A 17,260-nucleotide genomic window follows, 5' to 3' on the forward strand; every position below is an offset into this window, starting at 1 on the left:
TTCATGATAGAGCAATCAAAATCCATCACAACCTGTCAGTGTATAAATGTCAGTTAAAGCTGTTTTCTGAAACAGCAGACATGATTGCTAAATTTAATGCTTTTTTTAAATGAAATACAAAATCTATTTAGTGTTTTTCAATACATTGTTTCAAGCACTGCTGGAAAGCTCTTATTTGACATACTGAAAAAGAAAGGATAAGAAACTTAGTTTTAACCTTTATTGGTGTAGTTTAACACTACTGTTGAGTCCTGTTTTCGACATTCGCTCTTGCTGAATGTACTGTACTGTGTGTCTTCTCTTCAAATTCACACAAATGTTCAATTCTCTTATCCTTTCTGTATGTTTTTTGCTATTTGACCCTTTCTAAATCTTCAATGGTCTATCTAATCTCTTTATTTCCACAAATGTTGCAAGCTTTTGAATATTCCATAGGTTTTTCTGTCTGAAACAAAATTCTGTAAAGTAGAATCACCCTAAAATGCAGCTGATGTAGTAGTAAACCAGCTCCCTGTTTAAGAACATCTTACTTCTAAATGTGAAGACATAAAAAAAACAACCAAATGAATAGCCATTCATTTTAATATTTCATCTAGTAATAATTGCCACAATTCTGAAAGTGTATACAGTCTAATCAAAGGTAAATCGCAGTGTTAAAATCTAGTTGAGTTTGGTCCAAAATACACTACAGAAATAATCCAGTTTGAGACTGCTTTAACTGTCCTGTCTCAATGCTAGGGAATTCTGGGAACTATAGTTTTGTGAGACATTTAGGCGGGATACAGACGGGCAAAAAGGGGTGCGTTCATGATGTCATGAAGGTAGAGCCTTCAGACAGCCCTTACCTGAATGCCGCCATGAACACACCGCCCGCACGCCCCAAGCGGGAAGAAGCGGCATTAAAAAGGTGCTGCTTTTCCCCGCTTCTTTTCTGTATGCTGCGCAGCTCTGTCTATAAGCTGCTGCACCGGTACGCCAGAATTGTTACGCCACTAATTTAAGTTGCCCATTTAAAAGCTCCGAGTCAGCTGCGTCGCATAATGAGTCGGGGTCCTGGAACATGCGCAGTTTGCACCGAGGCTCTAATTAGAGTGTCAGATGCCATGCAGATGTGGAAGCTGCAGCACAGCTGCACTCTATTTTAATACTCCTAACCCTAACCCTAACCCTAACCCTAGAGCAACATGTACGCATGTGCTGCTAGAATTGGGGAAAGTTTGGAATTTAAAGTGAACCCCTACACACATTCCTGTGCCATTTTCACCTAACAATAAAAAACCTCTAAAACTTTAAATATTTACATATGTACAAGGGAGGTGATGGGGGATGGCAGGGGGACAGCGGTGGCAGCGGCGACAGCTGTAGCTGTGCATTGCAGATTCAGCAAGAGCGTGGGGACCAAAGGAGAGGAGGCATCCATGATGCTGGTGACACTACCAACGTGCAAGCGGGCAAGGATCCCAACACCAGCTGATCACCAGCTGGCAGGAGACCACTATTGTTCTTGGGCAGGGCGGGGGAAAAAGTTTTAAAGGGGCTTGGGTGCTTTAAATGTGCACATAAGCTTTCTGCCGCCGCCGCTGAGCGCCGCAGCTGCGCAGCTGCGCATCCGCCAGCCGGCAAAAGAAAAAAAAAAGCCCTGTTTTTGGCCGCCCGTGCAGAAGCTGCCTCTCTCTTTGCAGCGTCCTCCGAGGTGGCGGTTTGGAAACTGCGGGTCAGAACCGGCCCCAGGTGAGGCATCTTCACTGCCCCCCATGTGGAAGCCCCATCACCTGAGTCACACCCCCGGGGCGGGCGGTCTGGAGGCTCCGTATTCAGCAGAATACACCTCCAAGACGTCTTCCCCTGCCCGTCTGTATCCCGCCTTAGTCTTCTCTGTCAGAGAGCTCTGGTGCCTCAATAAACTGCAGTTCCCAGGATACCCTAGCACTGAGCCTGGGCAATTAAAGCAGTCTCAAACTGGATTATTTCTGCAATGTGTTTTGGACCTTCATCTAGTATTTTTAGCCTACCGTATATACTTGACTATAAGTCAATCTCATGTATAAGTCAAGGGCAGCTTTTGGGGCCTAAATTATTAATTTTGTTATGACCTGTGGATAAGTCGAGGGTAAAATGTAAGGGCATATAACAGAGGACCAAAATAATGAAACAAAGGAAAACAATACCAAAGAACTTACAAAATTCCAATTGGCAAAACTGTTTATCCTCCCACTAAAGGCTTGATGGATGAGAGAATATAAAGGGGTCAGTGCTTCCAAGACAGATTGCACTGTTGGCTTTTATCTGGGTTGGTTACTTTTATAAGAGTTAACATACAGTACTTATATTGATCTGTGGATAAGTCGACTTAGAGTTTTAGGGTAATTTTTTTGACTAAAATTTCTAGACTTATACATGAGTATATACAGTAATTCCAGTCTGGAAGAGAAGGACCTTGTAATTTTGCTTTGCTCTAGACTAGAATAAAACATCATGAAAGTGATGGTGATGAGCATCAAAGAGTTAGGGAATTTTGTTATTTTTATGTCAGTGTCACAAAGTCGATTCCAAATATATCCTGTAGTTTGGCACTGCCTTGCAAGTTTTGTTAACTATGGCCTGGAACAAATGGGTGGGAAGGAGTGGCTCAAGGCCACTCTGGCTGCAAGTAGGCTAGGACCATGGTGAGTGCTTGGCTCAGTTTAAACCTGTGCCACCAGCAGCCAGATTATCCCAGCCCCTTTTTGCACCAGCCCAAAGGACCGGAGCATGGCATCTGAGCAGCTTTGGGGGCATGCATCATCTAAATGCCATGTTCTCAAAGCAGCCAGAAGCCATTTGTTTTGGCCGGTCTGTTCTGGGCCACTGTTAACAAAATTTTGGATCTACCTCTAGTCACCTGAAATGGGCTGTCAAAACAAATTTCCTCCTTACCATAGCAGAGTTTTGCATCCCCTGAAAATACTACACAGGGTTTAAGAGACCTTAGGTGCCTGGGGTAGGAATGATGACAAAGAGTGAAGATTCCTGATGGATGTCCATTTCTATAAAAAGACCCAGTGCTCCTTTCTTTCCTAAATTCTGGATGTGATTTTGTTTGTAAAATTCATAAGTAATCAAGCTGTAAGGCTGCTCTTTAAAATTAAAAGAATATTAGTATTGGGAAAAGTAGCCATGACACAATCCTAAAGTGTATAGATATAACTCTGAACCCTAAAGTGAGCCATTCTATTCCCCATCAACATCTATGGATGTGAGAGCTGGGCAGTGGAGAAAGAAAATTAACTCGTTTGAAAATAGGTGTTAAAGAAACTGAGGACACTGTGGACAGCCAACAAGAAAAACAAATAGGATCTAAAACGGATCAAGGTCCAACTCTCCTTGGAAGCCAGGAAAACTGAAGCTGTTGTTGTCCACTTCATGAGAAGGCATGAGAAAATACAATGATGCTAGGAAAGGTAGAAGGCAGCAGAAGAAGAGGTAGACCACATGCCAGATGGTTAGATTCAATAAAGGAGGCCACGGGTCTGAATCTGCAGGAATTAAGGCGAGCTGCTAAGGACAGATAGAACTGGAGATGTCTCATCCACAGGGTCTCCATGAGCCGAGGACAACTTGAGAGCAGTTAGCAACAACAACAAAAAAAAAACCCTACTCTTGTTGGGCCTTTCCTTCTCACTTCAGACTGTTAAAATTCCTTTGGGATCTTGAAAATTGAAAATGAGACTGGGAAAAAGTCAGATTCATTTAGACAGGACCAGGGAGGGACTTAGGAATAATAATACTGCATTGTTTTTAAAACCCTTTAAGCTAACCATTCATTCTTAATGGATGGGATTTTTGGCTGGGTAAGAGGAGAATTTACCCTATTCATTATGGGCTTTAAAAATGTAAAATATTTTTATTACTAACCTACTTTTGGTCTATGTATTTTTAAAAAGTTATTATGCAGTTAATAGCTAGGTTAATTCAGTACACCTTGCATTGAAGAATTCTTGAAAGGGTCAAATGCTATAATGGTTATTCATGTTCAGTTTTGCTTTTCAGAGCTCTATTTCTTTGCAGCATGTGGAAGCATGGCAGAGCAGCATGGAACATTGCTTGGCCAAATGAGAAAATGAACATGGAAAACCATTTTTGTTCAATCTACATGTATTTATTTTCAGTAGACTACAGTATTCTTTCTTATTTTCTCTTTTTATTCTCTTTCTCTCTCCTTTATTCTATAAATGTGCCTTTTATTATTATTATTATTATTACTATTCTTTTTAAAACTTGGCACACCTCCTGTTCTTTTACTTGTCATATTCTACTTTTTGTTACGGCTTCTTCCAAATTTTTCTTTCCCTCTTCTTGGTTTGATTTTGCTTTATTTTGCCACCTGGGTTTGTTGGTTCCTTCTCTTTTGGTACATCCACTGCATGTCTGTGTTTCTTTCTGTTATTTTCCTTTCTCCCCAAACTTCTTCCTTTTCACAGTATTGGAACACGGGAGGTAGTCACCCAGAAGAACTTGTGTGGCCTGGTGCCCATCCGGGATTTCAGGCTAGATCCCAGTCTTCTCTACTCTATTCCTTTACTAGCTCTAAGCCCCAATTTACTGGTTGTGTGGCTGTTTCTGAGCATTGCTTACCTGGTGGCCAGATTACGTTGCAAGTGAAGATAAGTTTTAAAAAGCAAAAAGCAAAAATCCAATGAAGTGCCAGAATTATTTATTGCCACCTGGTACCTATTTATCAAAAGGAATGTCTCATAGCATTGTCTGCCAAGAATTATTATTATTATGCCTTACAATTTTTGTGTTTCTATTGTACTAAACTTGTAAATACACATCAAATTATTTTATGAAAAGGAATTGTATGGAACGCTTTAACTGTTGTTACGCTTTCAGTGCTTGTAACATAGTCTGACAGCGGCCTGTTACCTCGGTACTTTAGCCGAGTTGAAGATTAATTTCTCTTACCAAATATTTTTCAGGCATCCAAATTCTCTCTCTCTCTCTCTCTCTCTCTCTAATTACATACAGTTTTATTTCACATGCTTCATGTATTCCAGAAAAAGGAACTCTGTCTAAAAAGAATTTGTATCTTTTTTGTATATTCTTAAAAGTGTGTCAGTCTTGCCTTTCATATTAATGTGATACAAGAACAAAAAAGGTGGGGTTTATAACATAGTTATCTAAACAAATATACTCATACATCTTTCTACTTTGATTTTCAAGATTATCATCTAAATTATTATTATGATTAGTGCTTAGAACCACATATATGTTCCTTTCTCATAATTAGATTCGCTGCAACGTATTATGCCAATTTTAAAAATAATTAACTTGGATAGCAGTATGCTGCATGCATTATACTTTCAGTATATTTATAGCCCTACTTTTTATTATATCAAAAAAAAGGAAGAGTATGTAGAAAGCATAGCTTACTAATCACCTGTAATTTCATTTACATCTTCTTTGGAAAAATATTTTTATAGTATATGTTATAATATTGCCATAAAAAGATGCACTAATTCTTTCAGCTCAGTGTTAAACTTTAAATCTTAAAATATTTGATAGATGCCTATATACACAAGAGAGTGTACCCAGAAAATTATACTAAAATATCAATGGGCAACCAAGAATTATCACACACTTTCTATATTGTTAAATTTCTTCCCTCAAATGTGCACATATCAGCACTGAAACAGCTTTTATGATTTTGTAGCTATATTTAGTGAAAATAATTTGGCATTTAAAAGTAGTAACAAGTCTTAGATGAGATTTCTAAATGCCATGTTTGGTTGGACTATATCCCACTCATATGTAATGTATTGGATCACATTAATTTTGACTGTTGATATAAGAGAAGGATGCATCCTTGACTGCTGGTGTTTATGGAATGATATTTATGTTGCCAGAGTGTTGTCTGGCCCAGCAATATTTGTAGCAAGAAGTTATTTGATTATCATGCCAACATCTCTTCTGCCGTGGATGGCAAAGACACTGGTGTGGGAAGTTGCCTGCCCCCATGAAACATTCCTGCAGATGGTACCAGAAAAGTGTGTCATCTACCTTTGCAGAGGCAGGAACCACAAGACTCAAGTAATATTAACATTACTTAATGTTAACAACAGATCCTGTGAAAAATTTACTGCAATATAATGCAAGATTTCCTCCCACAAACATAGTAGGGGTTCGGTTCCGGGATTCCTGCAGATGTGAAAAAAATGTAAATAATTGCACACCATATTATTAAATGGTGGCAAGGTGAACAATATGCCTGCATTCAAGTCACTATTTAATAATATGGGGTGTGACAGTCTGTGAAAGACTGCATTCACGGATTCAAAGCCTGCAGATCCGAAGAGCCAATTGTATTTCAATTTATTAGATATCTTTGCCTAAACAAGACTCAAAGTGTCTTGCATCAGCAACACTTCATCTAACCATCTATTGGAAATTTCAACTGCATGCATTGAGCTTTGCCTCTCAAACAAGAATAAATAAAATTCAGGGCTCTGGATCTCATATAGTTTGCAGGATGACTATGATCATATAATAAGGAAATAATGCTAGGTTTGTAAGGAGCTAGTTTTCCCAGTAATTGCACCAAGTGAAAATCTTCTTCCAACAACCAGGCAAGGGAACGTAATGTTTCCAAAATTAGTAATGGAGACATGACTGTTAGCAGCAGGTAGCTCCAGTGTCAGCGAATCCATAGTCCTTTAAAAGATCTAACCAATGTGACAGACCCAGTAATTTCACTACCTTGGATAGCTCCTTTGCCATATAGATTAAAATCCAGAGTGCATGCACTGTCCCACTGACACTGAGCCACCATTTGCCACTGTGGACTTGCTTATTTTTTAGATTTGTTGAAAGTCTTGGCAAATCTGTCCTTTTCTTTTGCAGTGTTGGAGGTTCTGGGCTAAGTCCAGTTTTAGTCCTAAACTAAAGAAACCTGGTAAAGTCCCACCAATTTCAGTGGGTCTGCTTTAATGGCCTTAATCACATTTGCCAACAGTGGAAATCATGTGGCTCTTCAGATGTTCTTAAAATGCAGCTATTAGGATGTCACATCTTTAATGATGCTGACTGGAGCTGCTGGAAATTGTAGAATATCAACATCTGAAGAGCCAAATGATTTCAACCTTGATTTAGTCCAGTGGAAGCTGCTCTACATATGCAGGAGTTTGTGGTAGTTTCCAAAGAAGTAGCCATGTTAGTCTCTTGTACTGTAAAAAGGAAGGGAAGGAAGAGAGGAAAAAAAGAAAACAAAATGGGGCAGCACCTTTAAGACTCGTTCTTATTTTCGCACGAGTGCCTGTGGATATAAACCCACTTCTTTGGATGCTGTACCAAATGATAATAAATGCCCAGTTTTGTGTGTACATTGAGTCCAGAAATAATTAGCATTGCCTCGAATGATTTTCAGTACTCATCCTACATATGTATATATGTGGTAAACTGAATTCACTAAATCTGAAAAATAAACACACAACTTTCCACTATAAGAATGTTAAATCAAAATTTATTATTATTTATTCTCACAAATTTAAATAGTTTGCTTAGAATATCTTTGTAATTTAATGTGTTTAAAAGTGACATCAATGCTATAAATTGTACTCCCTGCAGGTACAATAAATACTTCACAGTGAAAGTACAATGTTCTGGAGGAAGGACAATAAAATAACTTAATAAAATAAAATAACCCATGAAATTAAAGTATATAAAAATGTATATTATAGAATGCCAGTTAGGTCCAGTCCTGTAAAAGCATGAGTACTTAAAAGGCAAAGGGAATGTAAATCATATTGATTTCAATATGAGAGACATAATTATCTGCTTTATAAAATCAACAGAACTTTTAGAAAGAGCTTGTGTGTCTGGATCTTGCCTTACGCTGCTCATGGAATAAATGATTCTAAATCAAACCCCAGTGCACCTTGGAAATGATGCTGCCACAGTTTGACAAGGAGCATGTTAAACGTTGTTGTCTTTAGATGTTAAAATATGAACGAGTTATACCTTAGTCATATGTTCGTCTTATGCTTCTGCTCTGGCATGAAACCACCTTCATTTTCTTTTGTTTTCTTCTGTGTTCAAAGGAGCCAAAGAAAGAAAATGAGAAAATATATTTTGATGGTCTAAGTAAATTTATGTGTATTAAAATGATGTGCTTCCTTGTACAGCCATACAGACATTTTTAAGCACTGTCTGTTTCAAAATTTAATGGCCTTTCTAATGGATTTCAGGATTATGATGTATAAGTGCAATAGGGTTCAAATCCCAGGCTCTAAAGGTTTAGATAGCCACTATTGTAGCACTGCTGGGGTGACCTGTGGACTGTACTGGATGGGGCATCTTTCCCCAAAATGTATGCCCGTTCTCCTTTTCTGTTCACAAGCTATTACACTGTCATTCTCTCAGGCTGGCAATGTTGTTCATTTCTTCTCCTACTCCTTGAAATTTCTGTCCTTTCTCTTTGCCTCCCTTCTGCAATAAGCATGGGGTCTGTATAACAAAGTTAATCCAGATTCCTACAGTAGGTGGGATTTAAAGGTTGCTTACAGTCCTTGGTTAATAAGGACTGTAGTTATAGTTAACACTGGTATATATGATGAGTGAACCGTAGTTAAAATTTGGAAATAAAGGGAGTGGGTATTTGCCCTGGAGAAGATTGGGAAAGAGGCTCTTGATTTCCTAGGTTAGAAGCTTAGCAGCATTGTATGTGCAATAGATAAATATGAGGAAAGTTTGGATACTTAAATGTGGAAAACTTTCTTGCATTCGGTTGATGGCTGGATGTAAATAAAGCCCCCCCCCTCCAGCAACCAAATAGTGTACATGTTTCAGGGACTGTGGTTGTGTTAGTACTAGTTAATTTTCTTCAAACATACTATTTATACATGACAGGTTATTCAGTTTTTCTTCAGTAAAGCCCTTGCTAAACTGGTGTGGAGGGAATAAATGTTATTTAAAAGCATTTAGTTAGAAAATAGCATTTTCTTTCATTATTAATGAGTGTTTGTGTGCAATAAAATGCCATTTTGTGCCATGAAATATTTGAGAACACTACAAAGATCAACATCCATTGCAACTAGATACACTGCTTTTCAGAACTGGCAACTAGGCATAGCATGTCTCTATTTCATGTGCATCATTGTTTAGTGATCCACAACTTTTAATATTTGCAATGTGTGTGGATTGCTCAGGCAGTCATCCAGAGAATAACCAGCTCATTTCATTACAGTTTAAATATTTGGGCTTTTTTGTTTTTGTTTTGTTTTTACTGCTGTCATTTTTTTTGTGCTTGTTTTTCTCCTCAGTGAGGGTTGTCGAAGAGAAAATACAATGAAGAATGTTGGATGTCGCAAGTATGCATTTAATTCCCTGCAGCTGAAGGCTTTCCCCAAGTATTACAGGCCTCCAGAAGGAACTTATGGAAAAGTTGAATCATAAGATTACTGTGTCTTGTAATTAGCTGTTCCGCTGAAACTTGTGGATACACTCAACTTTAGTATATGGACTTTGACAAAAAAAAATGTCAGAAATCATTTTGGTATGTTTCACTAAGTAATAAATACTGAGCATGTAATTTTATTAAATTGGATTCCATAGGAAAAAAAATCTGTAACATGAAAATAATGTGATGACTGCTCATGTAACTAGCCATCAGTGTATGTAAGATGCCTAAATATACTATACAACTGATTTCTTACCTATATGTCTAAATAAGAAGGAAAATTCTTGGACTGTTGAGAATTTAAGTAATGATATTTAGGCAGCTGCTTCTCTCATTTTTTTATACTGAATTGATTTGAGATTGAGACTTTCATAATACTTTTTAAAACCTCAGAGTTGTAAATAGTAAATAAATTGGGTATAAGGCAGCTCGAGAAGTACAAGGCATTCTTATATGGAAGGAGGTAATGCTCGGTTTTTAGGAAAGGGCAGCACAGTGAATATAAATCCAGGAGCTTAGCATGTTTTACTTAATTGTAACACTATTGTATACAGGATTTGTGATGTACAAGGCCAGGAAAAGGCACAAATCCCAGTTCTTTTTTATTCTGAATTGGACCCTTGATACCTTTGTGTGTCTGTCCCAAAGACACAATATGTGTAAAGCCCAAGCAAAGTAGATACACATGTCAACATACACATGACTAGTAATGTATGAAAACCTAGTCATCACTTAAGGTCTGCATTCCCACCTGTGTTAAAACCAGATAGGCAAATGCATCATTTGTACTTTGAAGCACCAACGAGGATTGCACAGGTTGCATCACTTGCATATCTACATCATCATATGTTTCCAGTCCATGTCAGTTTGCTTCTCTTTCTGTGTGAATTGCTCAGCTTACTGTACAGTAACATTCAGTGCAAGCCATTATTCAATGCAAGTAGATCTTCGGATCCTCTCTTCAACATGCATAGTGAGATCATATGCAAGCTAACTTGCACAAGACAGCTATTCCATGCATGCAAGCCTTTGTCCAAGTACCTAAGATGTTTGCCACATGGACAGCCTGCTCCTATGCAGAATGTTGTGTTTTTAGCCCACAGAAATTTTCCTATTCATTTCTAATTACAAAAAAAGGACAAAGTATAAAAGATCCCTACTTTCAAAACATTGTTTTACAAACATCCAAGAGTTTGCCATAACACTTTATTAAATTTTACTAAATCAATTCCTATTGCTAAGTATGATAACTTTGAATTTCCGATTAACCTGATGATATTTTTACTTTATTTACAGTGGAGGGGAGAAATCATTTTTTCTCTCTGTTTCTTTCTTTGTACCCCATAGTACTTAACTGTGCCAGCCTCTGATAGTGGCATTTAGGAAGAAATAAATTTCTTTTAAAAATTTGATAAATAACAGCAATACGTATTTTGATCCCCAAAATGGTGAAAAGGCACCATACAACCAACTCATACTTTACAGAGAATGACATGTGTATCACCAGAAATTCATGAATGCTTACACAAGACTGTTACACTGTACCAGTTTCTTTACTTTAAAAAAAGTCTCTGTAAAGATATATAGTACAAATTATAAATCAAGCATTAGTTTACTTAATCTGCCAGATCATTTTAGTCAAGATTATGATAGTTAAAGATTTTCACCTATACTTGAAAGCTGTAATCTGTAACAGTTTTCTTCAGTTTTAAATTCCACTGAAAGCTGGATTTACTTACAGGTATTGAGTGTCACCAGCCTTCTAATGCAAATGGGAAATGTAGTTTAGTTTTTCTCAACAAACTAAGCACCTGGTATACATGTGACATTTTCTAAGTGTATTTTACTTCTCCCTGCTACTTATGTTTGCTATTTGATTTCTTGGTGATTTTCAGTGTATTTATTCTAGGTCCACAGACATATGTTTTACCATTAGCTTTTTAGAAGTTTAATGGCTTAACTGTGTTGTTCCATGTCCTAATCATTACTTTGCTGAATTACGTTTTTCAAAATTACTGTTTCAACCTTGTTTTGCCCTTTCAGAGTTGAGAGCCGTGAAACATGTTTAACTTCAGAACTCTGAACGTATTGGTAAAACTTTGTGAACATTACAACTGTACTATTGGGAAGATTCCTGATACAGCAGGCAGGCAACCTTTTGATCAATGTTAAAGTTAAACTACTTCTTATTTATATTCTGTTCACAATTTTATTATATAGTGTATATTTACTGTATGTAAACACTTAACTTATTATGCTTCAGCTTTTTAAAATAAGGTTTCAGAGGAAAGGGCTATTGAATTAGGAGAAAAGATTATACAGTCACCTCTTGAAACTCATGGAGGATCCATTCTGGTCCCCCACGAGTTCCAAATCTCACACATATTCAAGCCCCATAGGCTTGAATGGGCGCATGCATGCGCCCCATTAGAGTTAATGGCTGTCGCCCCTCTGCATATTTTCAAGTCTCTGGATTTCAAGTCCGCAGACATGGAGGGGCGACTGTATTTATTTAAATCAGGGACAACCAACTTCAGCAGGTCTATGGGCCAGTTTTCCACCTACACAATCTACAGCAAGTTATACACCCCTTTAGCCTTGCAAAAGCCGGGAAAGGAAATTCTAGTTTAAAGACATTACACTAGTTTAATATCTAGTTTAAAGACATTGTTTCATTAAAACAAGAGGTGTAGGGGCCCTGTGTGTGTGTACAGTGTCATACGCTGGAGCATTATATGCTGCTTCTTCCAGTGCTGTGCGCCGGAAGAAACAATGGCATGAGCGCCACCCTGTATTGTGTGCCTTGGAGTGGTTTCTGACTTATGGTGACCCTAAGGCGAACCTATCATGAGGTTTTCTTGGCAAGATTTGCTCAGAGGAGGTTTTCCATTGCCTTCCCCAGAGGCTCAGAGAGTGTGACTTGCCCAAGGTCACCCAGTGGGTTTTATGGCCAAGTGGGGAATCAAACCCAGGTCTCCAGAATTGTAGTCCAACACCTTGCTTTAAAGGGGAGTTACAATTGCTTGGGGTATCCATCCAGGAACATACTTGTTCTTGAGAAGGGAAGCATGCACAGGGGACTGGTGGGGGACTTCATAGGCCATAAAATGGGACAGGCATGCTTGGGGCCCATGGTCTAGGTATGGCACACCTGATTTAAATGTTCTAATCTTAGAATGTTTTGCTAGCAGTATGTGTTTAGTAATGAATTTACAGACTGTTGCCAACATACCATCCCTTGCAGGCAAGGGAGGGGGTGCTGCCCCCTACAGTTGTTTTTCCATTCTCTTAATGAAAAAGGGAATTGCTGTAATTGCAGAGAAATGAGTGGAGAGTTGTGCTTTCTACTGAAGTGCATATGAAGCCCTCTTGAACTAGAAAGCCATATGATCTTCAAATAAACAAGAACTTGGATTAAGACTAAATCAACACTGCTAAATCTGCTGGAGAGCCTTAGGCCAGATTGGCCCAGTGCGGTGTAGTGGTTAAAATGTTGGACTGAGGGTGCATCGACGCTGTAGAAATAATGGAGTTTGACACCACTCTAAGTGCGGTAGATCCATCCTATGGAATCTTGGGATTTGTAGTTTTGCAGGGTCTTTAGCCTTTGCTGCTGGTACCTCACCAAACTACAAATCCAAGGATTCTCTAGGATGGAGCCATGGCAGTTAACATGGTGTTAAACTGCATTATTTATACAGTGTAGATGCACCCTGGGACTTTCAGATTCTCCTGTCTCTGCTGAAAGGCTATGAAACTCATTGTATGACCCTGTGACAGACCAGCTGTTCTCTCTCAGCCTGACTTTCTTTACAAGGTGTTTGTGAAAATAAAATGGGGAGGAGAAAACCCATGTGTATTGCCTTGAGCTCACTGAAGGAAAGGTGAGACACAAATGTATCTAATACATTTTTAGGATCTTTCTTAGTTCTACCATTTATGAATTACCACGAGTCAGTCCTGTACAGTCCTAACTGAATTACACTAATGACAAAAATATTATTTTTATGAAGTTTCATTTTCTTAAGCGAGGCTTTGCTAACATAGACGCACATTGAGCATTACAATACTTCTCTGATTCCTCATCTATATGTTTTGCTCTCCTTTCCATCTTTTTTAAGCAGAAGAACACCAGCTGCCTTAAAAGTATGGAAAGGATTAAATGTTCACTTCGTTTTTTTACGCCAATTGCAGAATATATATCAATCATGCCTAGCTAATATTTTATAGTGAGAATTTGGCATACGCATAGATAGATTTCCATGAAGAAGAGACTGAAGAGAACTTGAACCAAACTGGGAAACCAGAAATTCATATAGACTTCATCTGAGTTACATTTTTAAAATGTTCTTTCTTTTCCTTTTTTTTTCTTTTCTTTCCTTTTTTTCTTGCAGAGGGCATCCTTACAGTATGTTATAACACAGAGTTCAAGCAGATGTTCTTTTTGAGTACATTTTAAAAAAATCAAACCCATAAAAGGGTACGAAAGAAACTGCTGCCAAGTATGTTTTGTGTTATGTTCTGTGAAAGCACCCACAGCACAGTTGCCTTGGGGGTTTTATGTATGTATGTAGAGCTATTGTAAAATAGAGCACTGTTTTGTCCCAACACTGTTGTATTTGCCAAGCTTTGTGCATTGAAATTTTATTATTTATTTGTTTGGGGCAGTATTAATATACCATAAAAATATGGTTATTGTTTTATATAGTCTTAATTCATCTGTCCATGTATGCTGTAAATGTGCTAGATTTTAGGGAGAAAAAAATAAAGAACTGACAAGAATACTAAGATTACTATCTTTTTTAAATTCTGCAACAGGCTTTTTATTTTCAAGGACTTTGTACATTCACTTATATTTCCTGGGTTCGACTCCAGAGAGTGTTTTTCCTCTTTAAAAATATTTATAAAATATTTTTGTTTTTAATGGTAAACGTGGTCCTATTTATGCCCTTATATATGAGCAAGAAAATAGTAAATTTCTTATTTTCTGTCAGAGTGAGTCAGATTCTTTTTACAATGAAGATAGTTTAATCTTTTTATTTTCCAATATTTATGTGACATCCAGTAATAGATCATCTGGGTGGCTTCCAATAAAAATATAATAAATACATTCCAAACAAGACTATACATCTTAAAATTAATACACAATATTAGAAAGATATATGTAGAGCTAAAGAAATGTTACATTTGGGGGGGCGGTGGTGGTAATAATTCCTAACTGGCTGTGCAATTTTAGAAGTTCGCATCTAAAAAGTAATTCTTACAAGCTCTTAATTTAAAAAATACCAAGGTTTAGAATCCATAGAATTATGCCATTTCTTTCTAAAGAGCAGATCTTTCCTTGCCTCTGTCCTATGACAAGTTCAGGCTACGTTTGAAAGTGAAGGAACTTACGACAGCATTATTTTCTCCTGCAACATGAGGGTCTAATGTTCCAAGTGAGGTGAGTGAAGTCTAAAATCCAGCTGGCCATGCCCAAACCTTTGATCCTGTGCTTAATTATTTGTTTGCCCAGTGCTACTACCTTGCAAGATGTTTTGCTACTGGAGTGACAAATTATTCTCTTGAGCTGTTTACAATCTAATATTCAATCCTGGAGGAGTAGAAGACGGAAAGATAAATGGAGGCAACAAACTAAAAGAACATGTAATTGTTTTTGTATTTTGCTGTATTTCAGGGAAAGGTAGGTTTTGAGGAGATAAGGAACAGAGATAGCAATGCATTAGTATAGAGATGTGAAGGCCCAAAAATTTTGACATTTTCCCCCTAGTTCCCCCCCCCCAGCCTTTTTTTCCAAGAGAAGTTGGGGGGGGGGAAAGATTATGGTATATTTTATTTAAAATGATGAATAAAATACCTAAGACAAGGTGTTTCTGTATTTATTTCCCCCACATTATGTCCCTGGAGCTTGGCAAACTGGAAAGGCCAACAATGTTTCATGTGGGTGTTCACCAGGGGACTTTTGAGGGGGAAGCCCAAAGCCTACCTAAGATTACTGAATATGGATGGTGGGGGAACTGTTGCAGTCACCTGCAAGAGTTGTGGTAGATTTGTTTTCTTGCCAGACAATGTGGGTAGCTCCAAATGCAGCAAGTGCAAGTTGCTTGCCCTGTTGGAAGAGAAGGTCCAGTAACTTGAGGTGAGTTTATCCATTCTGCAGTATATTAGACAGCATAAGGTTTTCTTGGACAGAATGTAGCAGACTGTCCTGGATGAGGAACAGACGGGATGTCTCTGAAGAGGAAGTCAGTTCCCAAACACAGGAGATAGGCACTGAAGGAATGTGACACATAGAAGTAGAAGGACCAGGGATCGTTCTGTGAGTTTCAAGCTACAGCATCATTTTGAAGCACTCTTCCTTATTGGTGATGATGAGGAACATGAACAAGAACAACAGTGTCGATCCACAGTAAACATGCAGGTGACTTTGGAAGTGCTGCACATGGAATAGCCCCTGCCAATTCTTGGGAGACGTGTGGTGGTGGCAAGGGAGTTTCTGCTGAGGGAAACAGAAGCATTGGTTTGTGGGTCTGACAGGATGTCTTGAGAGATGTCCTATCTGCCTGCAACAAAAATCCAAGGTTTAACAAAGAGGCTGACAAAACTTGTCAAGCCCACTGACCATTACCCTTGACTTTGGTCCCATGTGGAAACCAATGGCACTGCAAGGCATAGCCTTCAGGATATCACAAGTGATTATGAAGCTCTGGGTAGAAAGCTGAAGGGCCTCGATGCACAGGTTGTCATTTTGTCTCTCCTCCCAGTAGAAGAATATGCAGCAGGAACAGAGAGAAGAATAGTGAAGGTAACAACTGGCTTTAAAAGGACATGGACAAGTAGAAAAAGAAACGTACAGACAAATGATGGTCCATGACTTAACAACAGTACAAGTGAAAGAGATCTAGGAGTCTTAGTAGACCAAATGATAGCCATTTTTAAATATTTGAAGGGCTGTCATATTGGGGATGGAGCAAGCTTTTTTTCTGCTGCTTTAGCAACTAGGACATGGAGCAATGGATTCAAACTACAGGAAAAGATATTCCAGCTCAACATGAGGAAGAATTTCTTGATGGTAAGAGCTATTTGACAGCACAACATGCTCCCTCGGAAGGTGGAGGAGTTTCCTTCTTTGGAGGTTTTTAAACAGGCTGGATGGCCATCTGTCAAGGGTGCTTTCCCACACATCATGGGTTGGATTTGATGGCCCTTGTGGTCTCTTCCAACTCTATGATTTCTAGAAACTATGTAGCATGTAGACCTTTACGTAAGACTATATAAAGTATATAATTTCAATTACTGGTCTTAGTTTCCTTTACTCAGTTCTTTTTATGAGAACAAATGCTCTATGTATTCTTGGCACTGGAGGACTAGAAGACAAAAAGTATTTTTGTTTCAATAAATTTGATGGTTTCTTCTGTTTTTTATTAGCCCCCTCTCCCACTGCTCATAAATTGGTTTCCATGTAGTTTAGGTGTTCCTTATAGTTCAGGAGCTTACAAATGCAATTTATTATTTTCTGAATAAACAGTATTTTCAATATATCACACATCATCATCATCATCATCATCATCATCATCATCATGAGAATATTTATTTATTTATACCCTGCTCTTCAGCCAAAAGGCTTTCAGAGCAGCTTACTTTTTTTATTAGACATTTTAAATTTTTTAAAATTAGACATGATAGTTTTTATTGCAAACCAGCTTGTACATAATGTGTTTTATATACCAAAAGGGAAAAGGGATACTACTCTAGAGAGTACCAATACTGCATTTTTCTAGAAATTCTTGGGAAACACTGGCTTTCCTTCATGGCTTCAAAATTTCC

The 17,260-nt window shown here is 38.1% G+C and overlaps 1 protein-coding gene across 11 annotated transcripts in view; it reads left to right on the forward strand.

Annotated features, from left to right (window-relative positions):
* The window catches only part of LOC149319325 (inositol polyphosphate-4-phosphatase type I A), a 134,665-nt gene extending 120,458 nt beyond the window's left edge, over positions 1-14,207 (forward strand). For 6 of the 11 annotated variants that reach the window (XM_089511474.1, XM_089511479.1, XM_089511476.1 and 3 more), the window contains one exon: positions 9,297-14,207. In XM_089511474.1, the coding sequence (XP_089367600.1) occupies positions 9,297-9,429 (133 nt within the window). In that variant the 3' untranslated portion in view covers positions 9,430-14,207. Of the gene's footprint in view, positions 1-4,460; positions 5,135-9,296 lie in introns of those variants that run through there. The other 5 variants (XM_089511470.1, XM_089511477.1, XM_089511478.1 and 2 more) reach the window with 1 other exon arrangement.
* The last annotated feature ends 3,053 nt before the right edge of the window (positions 14,208-17,260 follow it).

The sequence above is a fragment of the Sceloporus occidentalis genome, unplaced genomic scaffold, assembly GCF_023333645.1.
Source record: "Sceloporus occidentalis isolate IW3139 unplaced genomic scaffold, rSceOcc1.0.p SCAF_2, whole genome shotgun sequence".
In the NCBI taxonomy this organism is placed as follows: domain Eukaryota; kingdom Metazoa; phylum Chordata; class Lepidosauria; order Squamata; family Phrynosomatidae; genus Sceloporus; species Sceloporus occidentalis.